This window comes from Oryctolagus cuniculus, chromosome 10, assembly GCF_051225735.1.
Source record: "Oryctolagus cuniculus isolate XC-2025 breed Fujian yellow rabbit chromosome 10, ASM5122573v1, whole genome shotgun sequence".
Classification (NCBI taxonomy): Eukaryota; Metazoa; Chordata; class Mammalia; order Lagomorpha; family Leporidae; genus Oryctolagus; species Oryctolagus cuniculus.
The window spans coordinates 28,610,540-28,634,615 of record NC_142876.1 but is presented as its reverse complement, the minus strand read 5'-3'; the positions used below and the strand labels follow the sequence as shown (position 1 = coordinate 28,634,615).

Below are 24,076 nucleotides of genomic sequence, written 5' to 3'. Positions count from 1 at the left end.
GCCACAACTGGGAAATTCCACACCAGGAAGCTTTGTTTCATGCACAGAATTATTAAAAACATCATACGATGTTACCTTCAGGATATGTGAATAAGGTGTACATGAAACAAATTCATTTTGTATTTAATTGGGTCCCATCCCCAAGATATCTCATTAGGTATTTGCAGATACTCCAAGACCTGAACCCCCTAAAAAATCTGAAATCTAAAATACTTCTGGTGGCAGGCATTTTGGACAGGGGATACTCAACTGGAAATATATTTTACCTAGCTCGGTGTATCCAGAAGAGTGTATTTCCTCATGTAGTCAACATAAAAATGGTGAATGTGATATTTCCTATTTTGTGTGCCATTGCTGTTAGTCTTCAAAGTCTGGTGTGCATTCCATACCTACAGCAAGTCTCCGTTTAGACTCACCACGTTTCACATGCTCAATAGCACAGGTAGATCGAGGGGAAGGCAGATGGACGTAGAACTGACAGCAAGGCCAGTGTGGCAGGAAGACAGGGAAGGAAGGGTGTGGGTGAAATGGGTGCTGCCTTCCCTGTGGGCTGGCCCTGGAGGGGCTTCTAGGCTCCCATTTGGGATGCCGGCGTAACAGCCAGCAGCTTTAACTGCTACACCACAGCACCAGGCCCGATGTGTTTATTCTTATCTTTATAAAGCATCTACAAGTAAATGGGAAGTTACCTATGTGGTGCTGTGGACTGCATTGTGACCTCCAACATATACTGAAGCCCCAATCCCTGATGTGATGGTCTGACCACCCCTGGATATCCACAGGTGGCTGCTCCCAAGACCACTGCCCCATACCAAAATCCATGGATACTCCAGTCCCAGCTATACAATGGCATAGTGTTTGAACATAATCTTTGCATATCCTTCCACAGACTAAATCATTTCCAAATTACTTATAATACCCAATATAATGTAAATGTTATAAAAGTAGCTGTTATACTGCATTCTCTAGGGAATAATGACAAGAAAACCATCTGCACATGTTCAGTACAGTTTTTTTCAAGTAAGTTTCATACAAGGTTGGTTGAGTCACAGCTGTGGAACCCATAGGTGCAGCCCACGGATGTGGAGGGCTGAGCGTGCTTGGAAAGACCTCTGGGAGGTCGTCAAGTTTCAGTGTTATGGGTGTTTCAAGTTATGGGTGCAGGGCCCTGGGATGGAATTATTGTTGTCAAGGGAAGAGATGTGAGAGCTTTCTCTCTCTCTGCCGTGCGAGGACGCTATGAGAAGGCAGCCATCTAGAAACCTGAGAAAGGGCCCTTACTAGAACCCGGCCATGCTGGCACACACAGCTTGGACCTCTAGCCTCAGATAAATGTATGCACTCTATGGTGTGTTGTTATGGCAGCCCCAGGTGACTGAGACCTGGGCTCGTAGTATATTTCTGTTGGACAGCACTGGAGTAGACACTGGAAAACCACTCCATATCAGACTTTTGGTGCTTTTAACCATCTGCATTGTGTCTGTGAGGGATGCCTTCCAGAATATTCTCTGGGGAGCTCTGCCCACTGTTTCCCCCCCCCCCCCAGCAGCTGCTCAGTAAGCATCTGGAGATTAAGCCACTTTCCTAGCTGCAAGCAAGACAAACAATTCCTGGGTGATTTATGCAAGAGATAAATCCTTAAAAAGATATTGAGTCGCAGTGTTGTTTGGCAGGGCAGAGCATGTAATGCCCCTGACCTGAGCGGGCATCCTGCTCTATGTAAGAACGAGAGTTTAGGAGGGCACCTTCCCTGTATGATCTGGGCGTAGCTGGAGTGAGGCTTGTCCCTCACAGAACAAGGGGCAAGTTTTGTACTGTTACAAATCGTAGCGCTGGGGTTGGAACTTAGGTTACAACATTCTTTTAATATTCTTTAGAACTAGCCCCTTAGGCATCTTAGGCATCTGGGCTGTTCACCTTATCAGAAAGCCTGGCGATAGCATATAATCTTTATGGCTAGAGAGAGGCGCCAGTGAGGGCAACGGTTCCCTCCGAGCGACAGCGAGACTCAAGATGGCATCCCTGTGGTTTGCTGTCCCACAATCGGGATCTTTGTCGGGCTTGGAGGAGGCACTGAGGCAGGTAGCAAGGTAGAAAGGTCTGGTGGAGAAGCAGAGCTGGCTGCCCACTGGCATGTGCTTCTAGCCCCACTGGCTTCCAGTTCAGAGTTGTCCACTGTGCTTAAGTTGGGAACTCTAGCTGCAAGGGAGGCTGGGGAGGCAAGTGTTGGCTTTTCCGCTTCTATAGTGGGAAGCAGGCTCTTAACACAAGAGGAGGATTCACTTCCCTAACTGGGAAGGGTCTTTAAAAGAAGGATGAGAGTCCTTTGCCAGGGCAGCCTGAGACTTTGTAATATTTTGACTGCATCACAACGGAAGTTTCCACCGAGACCCCTAAGCCAGGAGTTCCTCCATCCAGGAGCCTCCTCCAGTTTCCTGGTTTTTCCAGGAAATCAAGCACAACAGTTGATGCACACCTTATGCTGTGATCCTATCCTCATTAAGCTCTCAGGTGATGTTTTAATACGGAGACAACACAGGAGGGCGCTCTAACCACCCAGCAATACCGCGTGGTTGGATCCTACCTTCCTCCCCCTGAAAAGTGGGTCTTTATTTTCCTTAAACCTGCTTCGGATTTCTTCTTCCACGCAGGGCTACTGACTGTGCTGGAATACTTAGGTCCCTTAGGGAGCCTCCAGTCTGACAAAGATGCCCAAGACACAGCCCCAGTGGTGTTCCAGGAACCGTGGCTGCTTGCACCTCAGGGTTGGAAAGGCGATTTTTGCTTCCAGGCTGTTCCCTGCCCTGCCACTAAGAAGGTGGAGACAAGGTTGCTCGCGGCTTCCATTCCCAGGTCAGCTGACCAAGGCAAACCTAGAGCAGAGCCGAGAGACCCGGCTGTTGCCTCAAGCATACCCCGTTCTCCTGACTCATTTTCAGGTAACACCTGCTTCATGCCTGCATCGTTTCCAGTGGAGAGGGAGAGTGGGCTGGGACGGAGCAAACTATGGGGAGGGGGATGACACCATTGCTCCCAGAGTCCCGAGTTTCACATAAAAAAAAAAAAAAACAAAATAAAACAAAACAGAATGCCGGCTTGCCCCTCGTTAACGAATGGTAGCACAGGGGAGGAACAGGCGTGCTCCAGGCGCAGATGGAGGAACACAGGTGTCCATCAGACCTGTCCGCTCCGCACCGGCTTCCCCACACGGGTCTCCCAGGCTGCAGCCGCGACTCCAGGAGGCCCGAGCGTGGGGCCGCCGCGGAGGCTGCTCCCTGGGCAGGCGCGCCGCCGGCTCCCGCCGGCGGTGAGGTTACTCGCGGTCAAGGGCGCAGCCTGGCAGAGTCGCTCTGGCTCCCAGAGCCAGGCTGGCTGGCAGCAGTGCGCAGCCCGGAGCTGCCTGCCCCGCGCGTGTCCCGGCTCGCGCCCAGGGCTCCCGCGCCACACGTGGACTCTGGACCAAGGTCTCGGGGCCCCGGTCAATAAAGAGAAGGAAAGGCGGGTAGAAATGGTGGAGGAGAGCAAGAAGTTGCCTGAGTCCACTCACCAAGTATCTACTGCGCTTCGGCTGAGGCTGGGCGCGCGCCTCGCGTCTGAGACACCGGTGCGCCCCCAGCATCTCCAAAGCTTGGCTCATTGTCCCCTCGAGGACGGTCACCTTGGGGCCCCTCTAGTCCTCCCCACCACCGCCGGACAGCTCCTGCCTCGTGCTGGAGACCACGCCAAACGCGTTCCGACCGGAACTCCTAGCGCTCCCCGACATCCCCCAAGGGCGGGACCGGTTACCACCCGCGCGAGTCGGACGGGGGCCTGGCCTCGGAGAAGCTGGAGCCTCGCCCGGAGTTTTGCATCTCGTGAGAGGACCGGGACTCCGAGCAGGGTCTGGGCGACCCCGGAGCGCCGGTCACGGCCCACAGCCTCTCGGCTCGGCCGGGTGATGGGGCAAACTGCGCCGCCGGCACCTGTTGGCGGCTCCGACTGCGCGTACGAGAGGGAGCGGGCAGGACCGAGAAACGCGCAGGTGGGGCGCCGAGTGGCTTTGCACTTTGCGAGAGGCCCCCCCCCCTTCTTGGGGATCGCGGCCCTGGCGGGCGCAGGATTTCAAAAAACATCTACCTCGGGGCGGCTGGGGCAGCCGGAGGACCAGGGGTCCCCAAGAGCGCACTGCGGGGAAGCCGAGTGGCTGGAGTCGCGGCCGCCCGCGCAGCGGCGGGGGCCAAAGCGAAGCTGCGCGTGCCGGCGTCCACGCGGTGGGTGTGCGGTTCGTTCATTCAAACTTTGGGGAGTCTCGGGTCTCACGTCAGCGAAGGTGTGACCAATCAGAATTCAGGGTGGTGAATAAATTATGCAAATCGCCATCTGGCGATGGGTCAGATGACTCCGATACTTTAAAAAACGACCTCCCCGGGAGCTCGCGGTGTGACAGCGGCGCGGCGGAGCGGGGAGCGCGCGGCCCTGGTCCTGCTGCGAGCCCCCCAGCGCGCCGCTCCTGGGCCGAGCTCCCGACTTCCACCCGCTGGTCGGGAGCACTCTGCCCGCCTCTGGTCTCCGGCTCCGGCCGCTGGAAATACCAAGGGGTGGTGCTTTTTAAAAACCCCTGTTTTAGGGGAGGGGGTGTGGCTGGCAAGGATGAGACGCTCCATTCCTCTGCTCTGTCTCTGGAGCGCTTGCTACTGCTTGGCAGCGGGGAGCCCGGCAGCCCTCGGTGCAGAGGAACAGCTGGAAGGTAAAGTGCTTGTGATTAGATCTCCCGCCTCCCCACTGCTTTTCCTTACCGAGCCCCTCTGCCTTGCCCGCTCTCAATCGGTCCCTCCTTCTTGCTGCGAAATCCTTTTTCCTTTCCCATTGGGCTGCCAATTTCCCCTTGGAGTCTCCTTGTTTCTTGGTGCTCCTGGCAAGTTGTCCCATCGGCCGCTGGCTGCTGGCAGGTTGAGTGCCCTCCGCGGCCGGCCGGCCGGGCGGTCCATTGTACCGTCCATTGCACTATTGTACCGTCCAGCCAGCCCACTTGCCTGTTGCCTGCAAGCAGCCCTCAAACCTCCTTTGAACCCAAAGAGCTGAGAGCAAGTTCTCTGGGCCCCTCCTTTGAAGGCTGGCACCTGCGTTTGGAAGTTAAGGTGGCAGGGTGGCTGGCTTTGGTTAGATTAGGGCTTGCAGGCTGGATCTGGGTGTCTGCCTATTTGCCAGCTTCTTTCTCCCCAGCACTTTTTCCTTCCCACCCCTCCTCCTCCTCCTCGTTTTTAACATTTCTTCCTCTTGGCTTCTGTAGGGCGGTCTCTTCCATTGGAGCCAGGCAGCCCTGGAGGAATGAGGGCAGGATCTCCCAGTGCCAGTGCTAAGTCAGCTACCCAGTTAGCAGTGGACGGCTGGGGAGCCCCTAAACCAAACCCCATCCTTTCCTCTTCTACTTTTCTGCTGAGCTTAGGCCAAATGACACTGGTCTGCATCGGCTTATATACGCATGAGAGGGTTAATTTGAACAAATGGGCAAAGGCTTGCTGTATCTAACGTGTCTCTAACTCCGGTACTAACTGGAAGCGTGTCTTTAGTCCCTGTGCTGCAAAATGCAGTTCCTTCCAATGTTGTATTCTGTGCATCTGAGTATGCGCGGGCTGTTTCATTCAAAAAAGCTCTCATTATGTTTCTGCTCGGTTTCAGACGCTCTTCTAGGAGTTGAGGATTCAGGACTGAGAGCAAAGCAGGGGACAGTCCTTGCCCTGGTGGGCTCACATCTCAGCAGTGGGCAGACAGGAAGTCAGCCAGTGGAAGTGTGTGCACAATGCTCAGTGCAGTGGAGAGAGAGAGGAGGAAGGTGCTGCCGTTGTAACATCCTTGAGTAAGGAGGCGAAGGAGCTGGGAGAAGCAGCCGGGGGACAAGCCTAAAGTCACAGAGGCTGAGGGACCTCCGGCCACAGGTGGCTGGAGGACTATGGGGGCAGAGTCGGAGCCAGCCAGATGCCGTGGGGAAGCTTCTTTGTAGGTTTGTGAGTTTATCCGCAAACCTGTCTCAGGGAGCCGGCAGACTCACTTCCTCCCAGGTTTCCCCATCTGGCCCCTCTTCGATCGACCTTCTGGGTGGGTGCTGGGGAGCTGCCGAGCTGGTTGTGTCCATGGCTCAGATTTCTGCCAGTTTGGGCTTTTGTTCTTTGCTTTCATTACAGCTAACCTGAGCTCTGCTCCTGTGTGTTCGGCCGCATTTTCTGGAACCTTATCTCTTACGTGTGATGCGTTCTTCCCTCTCTCCTCTCCCCCTCCCTCCCCGTCTCTCTAGCACTGTGGATTCTGTTTCCATGATTCCTTATGCTTCTGAGCTCTGGGGTGATTTCAGCTCCTGGGATGCTGTTGCTGTCTTTGCCCTGCATTGCTGGGAGATCCGAAGAGTTGGCTGCTGGAACTTCCTAGTCTGTTAATGAGTGATGCTCACCAGGTTGGCGGAAAAGTCGCTGCCTAGGGTCCGTTTATGACTGCCTGAAGGAGGATGGTGGTGACAGTGCCTGCCTAGTGGCCATCATGGACGTGGCTGTGCCATTGGACCAGACCCACCTCCTAGGTAGCCCTGCGGGTGAGCAGTGGAGCTGAAAGGGACTGCTCCGTTGCATTAGGGTTTCCCCATGACTCCAGGCATTCATTGAACAAGCTGTATGAATGTCTGCTACCTGCCCTGTCCAGCCCAGGCCACTTGAGGATGCGTGGTGTCTCCAGAGTAAGTTCTGGAGTTGAGATAGGGACCCTAGGGGAAGTCCACTGTGTAACAGATCAAAGCCTCTTACCTCCAACTCCAAGATACAAAATCTCTCAAAATCAGAAAACGTGTTGGGAACTTGTTTGGCAGCAATATTCAGCCTTCCTTGATTTGGATTCATTTGACCACAAAGCCTGACCCAAACTATTTGTAGGAGGCTGTTTGTAATCTTCATTTTTTGCCCTCAATGGTGAGCAGTCATATATTTCCCTATAGAAATATGAGTGTGTTTCTGGGTGGGACACTAGGAGTGTGATAGAATGTATGCTGTATGGGGGCCAGCGCTGTGGCACAGCAGGTTAAAGCCCTGTCCTGCAGCTCTAGTTTCCTATATGGGCGCCAGTTCAAGTCCCGGCTGCTCCACTTCCGATCCAGCTCCCTGTTAATGCCTCTGGGAAAGCAGTAGCAGGTGGTCCATGTCCTTGGGCTCCTGCACCCACATGGGAGACCTGGAAGAAGCTCCTGGCTCCTGACTTCAGATCAGCTCAGCTCCAGCCATTGTAGCCATTTGGGGAGTGAACCAGCGGATAGACAACTTCTCTCTCTCTCTCTCTCTAACCCTGTCTTTAAATAAATTTAAAAAATACTTTCAAAAAAACCACAAAGAACTGGAGATAATTTAAAAAAAAAAAGAATGTATGGTGTATGTTTCCATAATTCCTAGAATCTGACAGTTTGTGAATTCTGAACTCAACTAATCCCAAGAGTTTCAAGAAAAGAATTGAGGGACCATACTCTAAAAGTAGGAACTTGAGGGAAGGAAGAAATCCTTTTTTGTAGGGAAGAAGAGAGAAAAGCAACAAAGGGACCTGTTTCTTTTTGAGTCAGAGTAATTAATATGAATGATTCATGAATACCGTTGGGGCCAGTGTTGTAACACAGTGAGCTAAGCTGTAGACTGTGATGGCACCCCATATCGGAGTGCTAGTTCAAGCCCTGGCTGCTCCACTTCCGGTCCAGCTTGCTAATGTGTCTGGAAAGGCAACGGAGGATGGCTCAAGTGCTTGGGTCCCTGCCACCCACGTGCAAAACCCGGGTGGAGCTCCAGATTCCTGGCTTTGGCCTGGACCAGCACTGGCCATTGTGGCCATTTGGGGAGTAAAGCAGAGGATAGAAGATCTCTCCCTCTCTCTCTGTTACTCTACCTTTCAAATAAAACAAATAAATCATAAAAAAATTAATACTCATTAAACATAGAGGAGAGGTCATTTTTCTACCTTCACAGTTCTGGAAGGTGACGGAGCCTTCAACAGGTGTAAAAGCTGAAATCCACATGGCTTATGTCATTTGCTCAAGGTTGAACTCGAACTTGAACCAGACATCTCACTCTCCAGATCCTCTAGAAGCACCCACACCACGTTTTTTCTCCCCAGGTGGGCTCCGCACAGCCAAGGATGGACCGGCTGCAGCCAAAGCCGCCGTGCGGTTTCACCTCCGCACCTCCAAGGGCCCGGAGCGTGAAGGATGCTACCTCTCCGTCGGCCACAGCCAGCCCTTGGAAGACTGCAGCTTCAACATGACAGCCAAAACCTTCTTCATCATTCACGGGTGGACGGTGAGCCTGGGCGGGAGCTGTCTGCGGCGTTGCACCAGATTTGCTTCCCTTTGTTGTGGCCCATTAGAGATTAGACTGGTGCTTCCAGGTTCCAAACGCTCTCCCCCGTTCCTTGTGGGCTGCTTGTGTTTCAGACAGCTGTGAAGGATGTAACGGGCACTGTGCAGAGGGGGCCGGGTGGACTCCAGCAGGGTGGTATTTAGTGCTGGCATGCAACGGGCTTTCAGAAAGTGGCTCTCCTGAGGGCTGCAGCCTGGCTCCGCTGGCTCTTAGGATCCCTCTAATTACACTTAATTACATTGGTCAACCACTGCCTCGAGCGGGCCATCCGGCCCCACCGGGCGAGCTGAACTGCAGCAACTTGACGGGCTGCAAGAAGCTGCGAGGAGCCAGCTGGCCTGAGTGGCTGGCACTGTTGGCACGGTGCCCTCCTGTTTGCATGGGGATGGCTGTGTTTAAAGGCACTGGAACTCTTTATGCGCCCTAGCTGAGCAATTCCCATTGAAAGGCCCATGACAAACTTCAACAAAAAAGGGCTCTAACGCTCAACTTCAGAAGCTTTTGACCAGCAAGGGATTTATTCATTCACAGAGTGACAGTTGGTTGGAAAATGGCACTATTAAGTGTGCAGGTTTCTGCCCGGGCTAATTGGGAGGGGACATTCCTACTCTTGATGATGAGAAATTCATAGCCATTGCGTGTTTTCTGGGTCTTTGGGTCCATCACCCGTGGTGGGGGCTGGGGGTGGGAGGAGAGTAGTTATCTATCCACCCAACGTGAATGGAGGTGACGAAGGACCTGTCCATCCGTCCATCCATCGTCCTTATCCTGCTGCCTACAGTTGGAGTCATGAATTCGAGTCTTTTTAAGGCGCTCTGTCAAAATGCAAATACAAACTGCCTCCGACTTACAAATGGGTTGCATTCCAGAAAGTTCTTTTGTAATCTGTTTGGAACTTGGAACAGCAGTTTCCCAGAGAAGCGAGACTGTCAGTGGGGTTTGGGTTCCCAGGCTAGGCACAGAAAATCTATTTATTTGATAATGTTCCTGTGGATGGGTTTACAACTGGTCCTAGTCACCATTTATAACTTTGTTTTTGTGAGAAAATGTGTTCTGGGTTCTAATTTGGAATTCCAGGGACAGATTTTCCCTACGCCGGGGTCAAGGGCGATGGCAGAGATGGGTTGTGGGAAGGAGCCGTTTGTTAACATTGCGCTTGCCTGGGAGACAGCGGCTCCCTGCATCTCTCCAAGAGCAGCAGATTCTCCGGGGCAACCTCCCCAGCTGCCTTTGAGAGATGGACCAGGCCATTTGCCTGACTGGGGCAGGGACTCGGCCCTGGTGCCCGCATGATTCACAGTGGGGCAGCAGCATGGGACACCAGCTACGGAAGTTTCCATGGGAGACCTGGGAGTGGGAAGAGTGATGGAAGACAAACATCCGGTGGCCGTTCCGCCCGCAGGTGGCTGGCTCTGTTCGGCCAGCGCCGGGGCTCTACAATCGGCTGGGGAGAGGGTTGTGGGATGGAATACTCCGTTCCTTAGGATTTCTGAAACCCAGGATGACAGTAATAACCGAAACGTCTCCTCTTTTCTCTGCAGATGAGTGGCATGCTTGAAAACTGGTTGCACAAACTCGTGTCAGCTCTGCAGATGAGAGAGAAAGACGCCAACGTGGTGGTGGTTGACTGGCTCCCCCTGGCACACCAGCTGTACACAGATGCTGTCAACAGCACCCGGGTGGTGGGCCTCAGTGTAGCAAAGATGCTCGACTGGCTGCAGGTAACTGGGGCCTTCCCCAGCGGGACCCTCCCGCTGCGGGTCACCCCTGTGTTAGCGTGAACTTCCGGAGTTTGACCAAAATCTTTGGGATGAACATTTTTGTTGAATGAAGTATTGCTGGTAGTACTTCCCAGCTGGGACTCCGAGAGAGCCTTCAAATTACCCATAGGCCTCTGCACTGCATCCTGATACTAGATTTGCTGTGAGCAAGTTGGCATTATGGGTTGTCACCTGTTTGTCTTAGAAAGCGATACCTTTGGTTTGATTGCTAATGGCCAGGAGCCAGACAGCCTTGTGATCCTAAATGCTAGAGTCCGTGCTTGCCTCTGAAGTGTGGCTATGCCAAGGGTGGGTTTAAAATCTTAAATAACAGTAAAGCATGGAAAACAGGCCTTGAGGTCTTGTGTTTACCTTGTGCAGGTCAATGGTTTGCCTGAGGGCAATGGACTGCAGGGGAGCAGGAGGGGCAGAGGCACATGGGCACAGGGACCCCTTTATCTGGGAGGTCCCAGCCTGACCTTCTTCTCGCCCAGGGGATCTGAGGAATTCTGGCAGAAAATTCTAGAACAGTCCTTCTCTGCCTCAGTTGTTTGAGAGAGTTTGGCTCCCGAGTCACAGGGTCAAAGGCATACTTCCTCAGCCCCACCAGCTGGTTGTTCTGCTGGGGACAAAGCTTTGGCCCTGGGGTCCCAGGCAGGCTGGTGGTGGGGAGGTTGGCAGCTCTGGGGCCAGGGTGGAGGTCAGGGCCTCAGAGAGCAGGCAGGGAGACGCCGCAGCAGGCTGCGATGGGCACCTCATTCTCCAACGAATGCAAGTGTGGTCCAAGCTTTGGTCTGGCAGCTACTGGTGGAAAGAGCAGAAAACACGTGGGGGAACGGTCAGGTGGGCAGCCTCTTGTCACTCTCCACCCACCTCCAGCACTTGGCGTTTAAAGTGCCGCCGTGTCCTTTTGACCTGTCCTGGCTGTGACCCACGCATGTGGCCCGGCCAGCAGTGCCGGTGCCGTCCTCTTGTGTTGTGAGCTGCTGAATCGGTGGGGACCTGGCGGGCTGGGGAGCATGTTCTGAGCTCACACACTTGGGCGGCTCCCTGCAGGGCAAAGACGGCTTCTCTCTTGGGAACGTCCACTTGATCGGCTACAGCCTTGGCGCGCACGTGGCTGGGTTTGCGGGCAACTTCGTGAAAGGCACCGTGGGCAGAATCACAGGTAAGCTCCGTGACCCCGGGCTGCCTTGGCTGCTCTCTCTGTCCCAGAGGGCCCCGAACGCAGCAGCGGGGTCACAGACGACTTGCTGTGGAAGGCACCTGGGGAACACCCAGTTCCGAGACTCCCAAATGTTCTGAGTCAAATGGAGTCTGTGCAAGACCCCAGTGTGTGAGACACGCGAATGGAGGTGGTTCTGGCGGAAGCTGGGTGGGTGTTCCCTTGGCTGTTTCAGGCTTCCTTTTCCATGGAGGACTCTCAGGGTCTCCAAGCACTAAGGAATGTGGCTTGGGAACCTCTGATCTAGTCCAACAGGTGAGGGAACAGGCACAGAGAGGCGAGGCTTGCCTGGGGACAAACAGCTAAAACCCAACAAGCAGAGGCAGGTGTGGCCTGGCCTCCATGCCTCTGGGTGCTCGCTCGAGGCCTCTACCCAATGGTTGGCTCCGGGAACTCATGGGAAAGGACTTGATGGTGGCTTGCAGTAATTTGCCTGCTACCTCCGATCTCTTTCATCCACTTCATCCACCCATCGCCTCTTTCTGATGGCAGGCTGCCGTGTTGATTGATGGCCGTCACGTGTCCAGTGGGTTGGTCCAACAGTATTGGTAAAGAAACCAACTCAGGTTGTCAGTAGAAAATTGAGTTTTCCATCTGGAATGCTGGCTTTTGGATGAAATGAGAGTTCGGATTAAATCACTTAATGACTGTGCACTAAAATTCAAGGTCGATTCGTTGCCCTGGTCTTTGACCTTGCTGCTAGGGTTCTCATAGTCGTGCTCAGCCCACATGGCCACTTCCTGCTGCTGTAACTGAACGCCAGGGGCTGCTTCATTTGAGGCACTTATTTGGCCGATGGTGCCGGGGGCTGGGAAGGCAGGCTGGCCCCTGATCCGTGTCTGGAGGGGCCATTTCTTGCTGTGTCATGATGTGACAGAAGGTGTCTCATGGCCAGGACAGAGCAAGGATGCTGGTTTGGGTCTCTCCCTCTCTTTATAAAGCTGCAATGCCACCATGGGCACCACCTCATGATGTCATCTAATCCTATGTACTGCTTCAAGGCCCCGCCTCCAAATGCCATTAACATGTGAATTTGCAGATCAACTTGCCAGCAGGTGAATGAATGAGTGTGGCACGCATTCAAACCACAGTGGTGGAGAGTTGATGAATTCCTTTCCTTGTAGTGTTTTCATTTAAAACCAAGATTCAGGTAGAAAGGGCTCCTTAGCTAAAGAATGATTGAGTGAAAGTAGATTTTCCGGTTTCTGTGATAAGCTGGTGAGAGATGTGTGAGATTTTGTGGCCCCTTCTCGGCTGCCGTCCCGGAACTGGAGTCTAACGTATGCATCTAATAATTGCACTCAGCCTAGCTCAACAGCTTAGTTTTTGGCTTCCAAGACCGGGGTTTGAGCTGTCCAGCGTGGGCTGTCATTGTGTGGTCACCCGTGACTGCTCCTCCACCTGTTGCCGGTGCTGCCACTCTGAGCTCTGTTTGCCTGAGGGCCTCGTCCCAGCTCCAGAATGAGAGGCCGGAGGTTTTGGAGCCAGGCCAGCCGGGCTCAAACTGCAGCACACACAGGGCCCTTGTCCGAGTCGGGGCCCTGAGTGTCGTTGGCAATGAGGACACGCTGCAGACCCTGCCCCGTCTGTTGCTGAATCTGCAGTGAGACGGGCTGCGGGAGCTCTGCAGCTCTTCCTCCCTGCTGTTTGGGTGGCAGCTGCAGCCTGGAGGGCGTCTCCCCTGGGGCCAGCAGGGGAGACGGGAAGAACTGAATCAGCACCATGCCCACGTCTCCATGGGGCCTGGGGCGTATGCGTCCCTTTCCCCTGGACTTCCTCTGTGGGGCAGGGCCCTGGCTCCTGTCCAGTGCCAAGCAGCACCTCGGAGGGCAATGGCTTACCTGATACATGCTGCTGTTGCATGTCTGATGGGGGAAGCCGAGCCCTCGTCTCCTCCCTCAGTTAGTGGACTTCTCAGGGGCCTGTGAGCCACATGTTCCAGCTGGGAAGAAGACAGAGAATGCAGTGAGTGTGGCATTGAGGCCAGTGAGGTCATGGTGCAGGGGCCACCAGGGAGGACACCAGGGAGGACATGTCCAGGACACGTGTGATGAGTGGTGCGACCCCACACATTTTACACATGGGCGGACCAGGGCTCAGTGGTGATGTAGTCGGGGCCCAGTGTCTGGCACCCCACGAGCAGCAGAGCTGGGATTCAAACCCAGGCTTTCTGATTCCAGAGGCTGCCCCTAGCCTCTGGGCTAGGCTGCCTGTCTTGCGCTGGGAGAGGTAAGAGAGCTTCCAAAGCACAGAAGGCTGTGCCCTGCTCTGCCAGCCCCAGAGGTTTGCCTGTGTGTGTGCCCATGTGTGTGAATATGTGTGCAAGTGCATGCATGTGTGTTTGATTTGCTGGGCAGAGAATCTGCGGAAGATTCCACGGCTGAGTGCAGGCGGGGTGGGAGTTCTCCATCTACCCTTTTACTTTGGAAAGATTCAGTTCTCTCTCCGATTCCTAGTTAGAAAAGTGAACGAGACCACATCCCCCCAGAATCTGTGGGCACCGGACATGTGGCAGGGGCAGTCAGAGCAGGGAGGCCGGCCCAGTCTGGACAGGAGGAGGCTCCGCCTGCACCAGCCAGCGGCCTGTGAAGCCCGTCAGCCGCTGGCATTCCTCCGGCACGGCTTGGTTTCCATGGTGCTGACCGTCTGCTGGGGACCTTTGTTCCCACTCGCAAAGAGCCTCTCTCTTGTGTTGGATGCAAAGCAGAAGGTTCCTCTCGCTTCCTTTTCCCTCCTGCAGGGCACATGGCGGGAGGCAAGGAGAAGCCACTACGTCAGTGTTGGGGCCCCTGCAGCCTCTGGAAGGGGCCATCATGGGCTTTCTGGGGGACACTGCTTTTGTCCCCTCTTTCTCTCGGGTCCTGGGCTTGGGATGAACCCCACACAGCCTCAGTCATACGTGTGCTTAGCCCAACTTCTGGGAAGGACTTGGGGTTCCCGTAATGAGTTCTCTGAGTGTCCTATCTGGGCAGGAGTTCTGTCTTTTTGTTTATTCTAAAATGACCTTTTCAAGCCTCCTGGTGTGCTCCCTGGTTCTCCTGTGCTGGGGCACGTGGGTCTGCTCCTGGTCACGTGTCTGCCTGGTTTGGTGCACCTGGAGCAGGGTTTCTCAACCTAGGCACTATTGGCCTTTTTTTTTTTTTTTTTTTTTTTTTTTTTGACAGGCAAGAGAGAGACAGAGAGAAAGGTTTTCCTTTTGCCGTTGGTTCACCTCCAATGGCCGCCGTGGCCGGCGTGCTGTGGCCGGCGCATCACGCTGATCTGAAGCCAGGTGCCAGGTGCTTCTCCTGGTCTCCCATGCGGGTGCAGGGCCCAAGCACTTGGGCCATCCTCCACTGCACTCCTGGGCCACAGCAGAGAGCTGGCCTGGAAGAGGGGCAACCAGGACAGAATCCGGTGCCCCGACCGGGACTAGAACCCGGTGTGCCAGCGCCGCCAGGCGGAGGATTAGCTTACTGAGCCACGGCGCCGGCACTATTGGTCTTTGGTAAGGGTGATGCTTCGTGTGTGTGTGTGTGTGTGTGTGTGTGTGTGTGTCTTGTGCCTTGTATGATGTTTAGCTGGAGAATGAACCAGTGGATGGGAGATTTCTCCCCCCACCCCCCTCTCTGTCTCTCCCTCTCTCTGACACTCTACCTTTCAAGTCAATTAATCAATCAACCTTTAAAATAATTCTGTTAAAGTTAAGGCTGGCTGTCAGTGGCAGAGTGGATGGTACCAGCCTATTTCAGGGAGTTGGAGTTCTTTGTAGAATCACTCTAGTGCCGACAGCCCATGATGCCTGAGCACCATGGGGCTGTGGGAAGCTTGTGGCTGGCTGAGGGGTCAGGACAGGTGCAGCCTCTGGAAACAAGTGCAGCAGGAGGACTCGGTTCCCACAGCCAGGGCTTAGGGTCAATTGCGTGCAGAAATGGCTTCCTTATTTTCCTCCATGCCCTCCATGTCTGGGTTTGCAGGGCCAGGCTCTGAGTGTGTCCTCATTCTGTGCTCTCAGACTGGACTTCCAGGCAGGACTTGTGGCCGGGTGCCGCTGACACAGTCCCTCTTGGCCCCTGCTTCTGCCACCACAGGTTTGGACCCTGCTGGGCCCATGTTTGAAGGGGTGGACATCCACAGGCGGCTGTCCCCAGACGACGCAGACTTCGTGGACGTCCTCCACACCTACACGCGTTCCTTTGGCATCAGCATCGGCATCCAGATGCCCGTGGGCCACATCGACATCTACCCCAACGGCGGCGACTTCCAGCCGGGCTGCGGGCTCAACGATGTCCTGGGATCCATCGCCTATGGCAGTGAGTACCTTACTCGCTTCTTCCTGCTGACCACAGTTCAACCCGGATTCTTCTAAAGCAGCCAGAGCTGTGCGTGCCCCCATGCCGTCCACTTGGCTCTTCCCACGTTGCCCACGTGGGCCTTTAACACTGTGTTTCGTGTCTCACCACCCTACCCCTCTGCAGCCAGCCAGCGGTCTCTGCTCTGCCTTCTCATGCTTTGAGATTGATTTTTATGGCAAAAGGAATGCATATGTGTTTATTGAAAAAAAAAAAAAAGCATCAGGCAATACAGAATTGCATAAAGCAAAAAAGTAACAATTCCCCTTCATTTCTGCCCCCACTTTCACTCCTCAGAGGTAGCCAGTATGGACATTCTTGTGTGCATCCCTTTTAGTTTCTTTTATTTGCAAATTAATTTATGGGTGTGTTAATATTCAGGTAACACTGCAGGGTGTGCAGAGTGCAAGAGAAGTTCACCCTCCCTCAGGCTGAGGGCGGAGAGGATCTCTTAAGGCTTGTGGTGCCCTATGGGGTGGAGGCAGCTTTGCCCAAGTTTCCTTAGGGGCCCAGGTATTACTGAAACTATTGGCTTTAGCATGTGGTTATTAGAAGGGGTGGAGTGCTGTGGCCAGAAAATCCAAACTGTGCTTGTAACTTTGCAACCAACGCTGAGCAGGTCTCTTCACCTTTATGAGCTTGTGGGTCATAAGCTGTGATGCAGGGATTACACAGAACGGGGCTGGCGTTGTCCTAAAGTGTCAGCTGGTGCCTCGTTCAGGCTCTGCAGTCCGCAGTCTGCTTCAGCTACTCCACTCTGCTGTGGCCGTGTAAAGCAGCCACGGAGAATACATACAGCATGAATGAAACTATTACAAAGCCCTGTGGCCAACCTGCCAGCCAGCCGTATTTTGTTGAGTTCTGGACCAGAGGATGTTTTGCATCTGCTCCACTTCCAGCATTTTGTGATAGTATTAGGACTGAGTGATTCCCACTGCACAGCTGGTTTGCATTCTCCATTTAGCACTGATTATGTGCACACCTTGGTCTTGGTTTCTTTATGTATGTTAATGCTGTCTTCTCACCAAGAGAGCGGATGGGCATTTAAGGCAGGAAAGGCCTTCCCTTCTTCCACAGGCTAATAGGATCCTACCACGACACTGGGCATATATTAAGGGTTACGCAAATAGAAACACTCAAGGCAGCCATAAACATAGCTCTCATTGCCGAAGTGTGCGGTGCTTATTGACTGAGGGGTCGGTTCCTCTCGCGTGTTCTCCGCCTGTCGCAGCGATCGCGGAGGTGGTGAAGTGCGAGCATGAGCGGGCCGTGCATCTCTTTGTGGACTCCCTGGTGAACCAGGACAAGCCGAGCTTTGCCTTCCAGTGCACAGACTCCAACCGCTTCAAAAAAGGGATCTGTCTCAGCTGCCGGAAGAACCGCTGTAACGGCATCGGCTACAATGCTAAGAAGACGAGGAATAAGAGGAACACCAAAATGTACCTTAAAACCCGGGCAGGCATGCCTTTCAGAGGTAAATTCAGCCCCAAAAATGTACTTGAATCTTCTTCCTCCTTCTAAACGCCATGTTGCAGGACAGGGCGCATCCGGCCTAGGAGACTTGGCCAACAGTTAGATCAGACTGTTGCAAATCAGAGTACCTTTTGCATTCCCTAGGAAAGCTAATCTTTAAAAAATGAATGGTGACGACTGTGTTTGTGATGTACTATCACTCTGTGATCACAATATCAACATTTAAAATTTTTGTCCTGCATTTCACTTTTCATAGCTGTTTCATATTTGTTTTCTCATCACGCTAAATCCAAGGTAGCACAGAGAGGTGACCAATTTCATGGCGCAGTATAAAGTCATCAGGCTTTGTGAGTTTTAGTGTACATATGATGAAGCTGAGGCTCAGAAAAGCTAAGTCCTAGGTCCCTGATACAGGTCACACAGCTAGAAAGTGGCAAGGTCAAATCACACGGGGTCTCCTGACCCTCGAAGTTCAAGGCTCCTTGTTTTATACTGCAGTGGCTTCTTTTGCCATCAGACAGGGTAAGACCATGGGAGGCGGAAGCTGGGCTGGACCAAAGGAAGTGAATCCCTTACCCCTCAGCTGGGCCAGGGGTGCCCTGAGCTGGCGAGCAAGGCTCACAGGTGTCCTGTCGTGCTGTCTCTGCAGTTTACCATTACCAGATGAAAATCCACTTCTTCAGCTACAAGAGCGTGGGAGCAATCGAGCCCACCTTTTACGTCACCCTTTATGGCACTAACGCCGAGTCGCAGGTTCTGTCTCTGGAGATGTAAGTTATGTGTTTCCATTGCTGCACTGGGGACTGACGGCAGGTTTCGTCTGAGAATGAGGGAGTGCAAGGGAGCCTGGGAGAACAGGTGCGGGAGATGGCTTGGGGAGGAGCTGGGTGGCTCAGCGGCCTCTGCGCCCACCCTCTCTCTGCTGTGTTCCGGCAAGCCCTTGGCTCTGCTCATTGCTGGGAGGGAAGCTCCAGGGATGACTCAGCAGCTGGGCAGAAACTGCTGCTTCATTTCAGGCCACGCCTGGCCCTGGAGGCTTTAGGCAACCTGGCCTTTCCTGAGTGACGTCCTTGGGCCGTTGTTAAGGATCTGGCTGTGGGAAGGGATGCAGCAGTGTGACTGTACTTGTGGAGTGCCCGCAGGGCTAAAGCACCATGCTGAGTCATTTGGGCTAGTGAGGAAGCATCATCAAAGCTCGCGCTTGTCGTGGCTTGGGGTCTAGATGGAGACCAGGGTCTGTACTCACACTCACACACACACCCCAGGGGTCAGGTGAGAGGTGCAGGCCGGGGCTGGGAGTGGACAGGGAGCTGCCTGTGGGCCGACAGGACCAGCACACTGTGGGCTGGGTGTGACTTCTGTGTGCTTTCTCATTTATCTACTTTCTTGGTCCTGCGGTGACATATACAGGGTTCAAGGCCGGGGAGGGACTGCACACCTGTTTCTCTCCAGCGGGGTAGAGCAGGTGCTGCCCTGTGTGGCTGCACAGCTCTCCAGGTGGCAGAGGAGTGAGGGCGTCTTCCCTCTCACCTTGCAGAGTGGAGCAGATCGGGCTAAACGCCACCAACACCTTCCTGGTCTACACCGAGGAGGATTTGGGTGACCTCTTGAAGATCAAACTCACCTGGGAGGGGACATCTCGGTCCTGGTACGACCTGTGGAGGGAGTTCCGCAGCTACCTGTCTCAGCCCCACAGGCCCGAGCGGGAGCTCAGTATCAGGCGCATCCGGGTCAAGTCCGGGGAGACGCAGCGTAGGTGAGTGCCTCGGGCCCCTTCCGCCTCTGTGGACGGCAGGTGCAGGCCGTGTCTCTGCTGCGCCTTTTCCTTTGCTGAGATCGCACCCCCAGACCTTGGTATCAGAGCACGCAGGCTCCAAACACCTTGGCCAGGAAAAACGACGCCAGGGCAAGGCTCCTGTTGATGGGTGCACATCTTCTGCCCTGACCACAGGCCCTTGGCTGAGAGGAGTGGGTAAGAGGGGGCTGGAAGGCAGCCTTTGTTCTGTTCCTAACCCCCATGTTAGCCTGGAAGAAAGGGCTTCCCAGGACAAAGCTTTGCTTGCTCCTGCCCAGAGCTTCTGCCGGTGTCTCACGGCTAGGGCGGGGTCTGTGGCGGGGGGTGTCTGCCTTCCCCCAGCATCCCATGTCCCCGGCATTATTGTGTCTCTCTTCCTGTGAGTCAAGGACTTGGGGCTGGGACCCTAACTTGAAGTAGCAGAGAATTCTGTGTGTCGTGCTAGCTGGTACTTCCCCATGTCTTTGAACCCTGAGCATGGCATGAAAGATCCAGACTTGACATGTCAGTTCCTGAGCCCGTGCCTTGCCTCTGGGAGCCAGGGAGGCTGCAGAGCCAGGCCAGTGTGGGGGACCTTTGGTCTAGAGTGATGGTTTTCCTTAACCTGGCTCCTTCAGCCAGCCTTTGGAGAGGTCACTGCCAACCCCAAGAAGGGAGAAAGCAATGTCCTCCTTCCTTGTCCCTCAGCCAGCATTTTCTCCATTGCAAACCTTCCCGTCTTGTATCCACCCAGCCCGGGCGGCCCAGCTTGGCAGCAGAGGCTACAGAGTGGAGTGGAGTGGAGGCCAGGGTCCCTCAGCTGAGCGGTCCCGGTCTAGAACCCTATGGAGCACAGGGTGCTGGCCTGTGGTCTGGATGCTCGGGCGTCTCCTGCTTGTCTGGGCTCTGTTCACGTTTATGAACTATTCCAGATGGGCAAATCCTAGAAATCTTTGTAGCAAGATGCATTTGGAGCCCTGGGAGGAACCATGGGCAGTTCTGAGGGCTCTCGAGTCCAGCCTGGCATGCCTGAGACTTCTCTCCCCTCCTCCATCAGCTTCAAGTCCAGAAAGCACCATCTAGATCCTTCTAGAATGCTGGCTTCATGAGGGGTTCCTTTTTCTTCCTAGACTGACGTTTTGCGTGGAAGATCCCGAGAAGACCAGCATAGCCCCTGGCCAGGAGCTCTGGTTTTACAAGTGTCGAGATGGCTGGAGAATGAAAAACGAAACCAGGTCAGCAGCGCTGTCTCAGATGCCGCACACAGCGCATGGTGCCCGACACCTAGCACTGTGGGGCTGGGACCTGGGCGCTTGGGGCACAGCATGAACCAAATCGGGACTGTCGCTAAATCCTAGGGTTGATGCTCAAGCCACACATCGCAGGCTGACATCTTGTCTGTGGTAACCAGGGCCACCGGAGGGTTCCAGCACTCGTAGCTTTCTTATAGGCTCCAGGTGGGAGTGGGGAGTGGGCCAGGGGGGAAAGTGGGGAATGGGCCAGGTGTTCTGGAAGCCAGGCTGGTGCGCGTGGATCTGAGTGGGTCTGATCCTCTGCCTCTTTGAGACACGGGAATGCAGCTGTATGTGGAGCTGTGTGTGGCACAGGCTGTGTGGCTTCAGTATCCCCTCACCCTGTGCACGTGGCTGCAGATCAGGGAAGGCCCGTGTCAAGGTGTGAAGCAGTGGGCTCCCCCAGAGGAGCCAGGCATGTGCCTTCTGAGCCTCCTGTGCACTGAGAAGGAGGGAGACCCTGTCCCCTCCGTCTCTACCTCCTATCCCTGACCCTCACCAGGGCATCAGATAAGAATCCCGCTGCCAGGCCCTGAGCCTGACCTGGGCTCCCTGCCGCACAGCGCCTTCCACAATCATCTGATTCCATCACCAACCCCAGGAGGCAGCTGCTGTACCTCTGTGTGCAGATGAAGAAACTGAGGCCGGGGGGTGGGGTGAAGGCACTCCCCAGGGTCCCCCAGCCGCGTTCTGCCGGCTCACACGAGTCCCCTCTCCTCTGCCTGGGCATCCACTGCCGGGCAGCTGCGGCCCTGCCCTGGGGTCCCCTGGGATTGCACCCCCAGCGGCTCAGTCTCCTGCTTGGGAGCGTGCATGGCATCACAGCACAGCACTCAGGGCCATGTGAGGCCTGGATCTCAGCAAGGGGCTCCGTCTAGTGCAGGCTCACCTGATTGTCTGCTGTCATCATCATTTTAATTCTTCGAATTTACTCCTTTCCAAGTGCTTCCACCTACAGTGATTCATCGGTCCCCAGAGCAGCCACGCGGGCTAGACACAGCGGGGAAGGGTCGCTGGGCTCAGGGGAAGGGATATGATGCCTTGCTTTTCCTTTCTGCTCCACAACCCCCTCCTAGTAGACAGCTACACGGGCAGACTGATAGAAAACAGGTGACCCCTTCTCTGCCCTCCAAGGAGCCGGAGGGATGAAGAAGCACCAGGAAGTTGTGACTGCCTAGACATATGGGGAACACCTGCGCTGGCCTCCATCCAGTCATGGGTCTTGTTCACCTGCGCTCCCATAAGGAGTCTGGGGTTCAGACAAGTTCAGTAACGCCTTTGCGCGGCTGACATGGAATCCAGGTTTCTCGGCTCTCAGTTACCCTTGTATTTCTTGGTGTAGACAGAGAGGACACTTGGATGATTCTCCTCACACCGTGTGTGCATGTGTGTGTGTGTGCGTGTGTGTGCTACAGGTGGGTATTGTGCTACGCATGATCTGTGATGTGCGCAACTCGGGGTGCAGACAGGGCTGCTGGGTGGTGTTTCTCTAGCGAATCTTGTTGGGTAGGGGAGAAGCAGCCCGGATCTTGTGAATAGTGAGATAGGCGTGACCAACAGCTGGTCTTGCGGTGGGCAGAGCAGACCTGGATGTGGCCTTCTGGGAAGGCTGGTGAGCGTACTAACAAACCCGCTTCCTTCCAGTCCTACTGTGGAGCTGTCCTGAGGGTGCTGGGGGCGCCTTGCCAGCGAGCACCCCCTATCCCGCCGTCCACGCACAGGGAGAAAAGTTACTGCTGAGGACCTACCTGATGGAAGGACCCCTCTCGGCCCTGACCTCGGAGCACCAGGAGGAACCTGCTGGCCTGGCCCAGGCCCTGGTCCCCATGACAGCTGCGACTTCCTGCCTGAGGGGACTGCACTGCTGCAGCTCCTGGGGCTGCCCTTGACCAACTCTAACTCCAACCCTCCCCCCGAGCCTCCAGGAGCACGGAGTCCGGATGTGTGTGTGTGTGTGTGTGTGTGTGTAAATGGTGCACCTGTGCACGCTGGACCGGTTTCCTGGGGGCTGGGTGAGCCTAGGCTTTGCCTCACCATGGGTGCTGGCTCCGAAGGGGCTCTGTGGGCCAGGCCGTCAGCTGCTTGTCTGTCCACTGCGAGTCGACTCATGTCAGGGTGGCAGTTCACCTGGAGAGAGGATGGTGGACCTGGGCTGGAGCCCAGGCCCTTGCTGCACCAATCAGTGCTGGTCATCACATCTGTCCTGCCCTCCGGCTCGCACTCTGTCTTGCTTTGTTATTTTTCCCTTGTTTGTTTTTTGATTGAACAGTTGTTTACGCAGTGCTTAAGATGAATTATCGTGTGCCATAGATTCTGCAGATGCTGTCTCGTAATTTGTTACTTAATGGGGGCGGGGTTCCAGAACTTACATGGTGCCTGAGTCCACACACATGTGATGAAGGCCACCACCTAAGAGTTGGGGTCCTCAGGCTGTTCGAGGTTTCCACCATTTTTCTTAGCTATGTGTGCCATTGTCCCCGAGAGAGACACGTTTGAACAACAGCAGAACATCAGGCAGAGTGTTATATGTGTGGGGCCAATGGCTGGACACGGCAGTTGCTGGGGAGTGACATAGCCTCTGTTTAGGGAGACAGAAGGTGTTACACGTGTTGCACACATCTGTTTATACCTGCCAGACAGCTGGCTCAAAGACGTACTGCAGTGTTTTTTCCACCTTGAAACATCTTGCTTGCATACCAGTGCCTTTTCTGCATTGAGCTTCTTGAAAAAACCTCCACGTTTAGCTTCTGGTGTGACTGGAACATGACATTTGAGAAGCCCTTTTATATTTTTCAAAAGGTCTGCATGAGCATTGCTGACTTAGAGTGAGGGGAGCTGGGCAGCTCTTATTAACCCAGCTTCACAAAGCGGAGGCTTGGTCAAGTGTGTCCATATGCTGAGCATTACAGAGTAGACGGTGGAACCAGGCAAGTTCCCAGGGTTCCTGGAGCCGAAGCTCCCAGCTCTGAAACCTTAGGAAAACGTCCACAGCCATTTGCCACCTGCATGCCCAGGTGTGACAAACTAGGACTTTTTTTTCAGAGCCTTCCACACAATGCCCAACCAAGCCTTTCATTAACGTGTAACCAGGAGGACACCTGTGCCCAACGGTTGGGCTTCTTAGGAGTGAAACTGCCTTGGGAGGAGGTGTGATGTCAGGTGTGGGAGGGAGAGCGGCTTTCTTTGTACTTGGGTGTTTCAAGGACCTTGTTGTAACCTGTGCTGTGCCAAAGTGCTATCACTGTTTAATGCCAAACTTACAAAGATGTCCCCAATTGAGTTGTAGTACAAGGTGTGTTCCCAGTCCCTCTGGGCGCCTCTTCCACTTCCATGACTGCTTTCTCGTCCGTGGGAAGCCTGTGTTGTGGGCCATGCCTCCTGGTTGCTTCTGTGTTTAGTGATAGAAGCTTTGGGAAGTGAATCCTCAGTGGGTTGTGTATTTATACATTTGACTCAAAGCCTTATTTGTATATAACGATGCTTTTTTTAAAAAAAAAAACTCAGTGTAGAAGACTATTTATTTCTCAAATGTATATATAATGTATAAAAGCAAATGTATGGTTAGATTTTTTTAAGATTAACCAGTTTCAAGATTTAAAAGATTTTAATATTAAAATAAAAAATACAAAATACTTAGTGGTCGGTGACTCAATTTTTTTGAAAAAGATTTATTTTATTTATTGGAAAGGTATAGTGACAGAGAGGGAGAGGGAGAGACAGAATCTTCCATCCACTGGTTCATGCCCTAAATGGTCTAAATGGCCAGGGCTGGGACAAGCAGAAGCCAGAAGCCTGGAACTCTATCCAGGTCTCCCATATGGGTGGCAGGGGCCCAAGTACTTGTGACTTTTTCTGTTGCTTCCC

General features: G+C 54.1%; 1 protein-coding gene across 1 annotated transcript; it reads left to right on the top strand.

Moving 5' to 3' along the window:
- Positions 1-4,561: 4,561 nt before the first annotated feature.
- LIPG (lipase G, endothelial type) lies at positions 4,562-23,652 on the top strand. The gene is given in 10 exon segments (NM_001195638.1): positions 4,562-4,726; positions 8,116-8,297; positions 9,899-10,078; positions 11,174-11,285; positions 15,413-15,634; positions 16,905-17,147; positions 17,796-17,916; positions 18,684-18,902; positions 20,051-20,155; positions 21,857-23,652. Coding segments are annotated over 10 exon segments (1,503 nt in total). The 5' UTR covers positions 4,562-4,629; the 3' UTR covers positions 21,879-23,652.
- Positions 23,653-24,076: the final 424 nt, after the last annotated feature.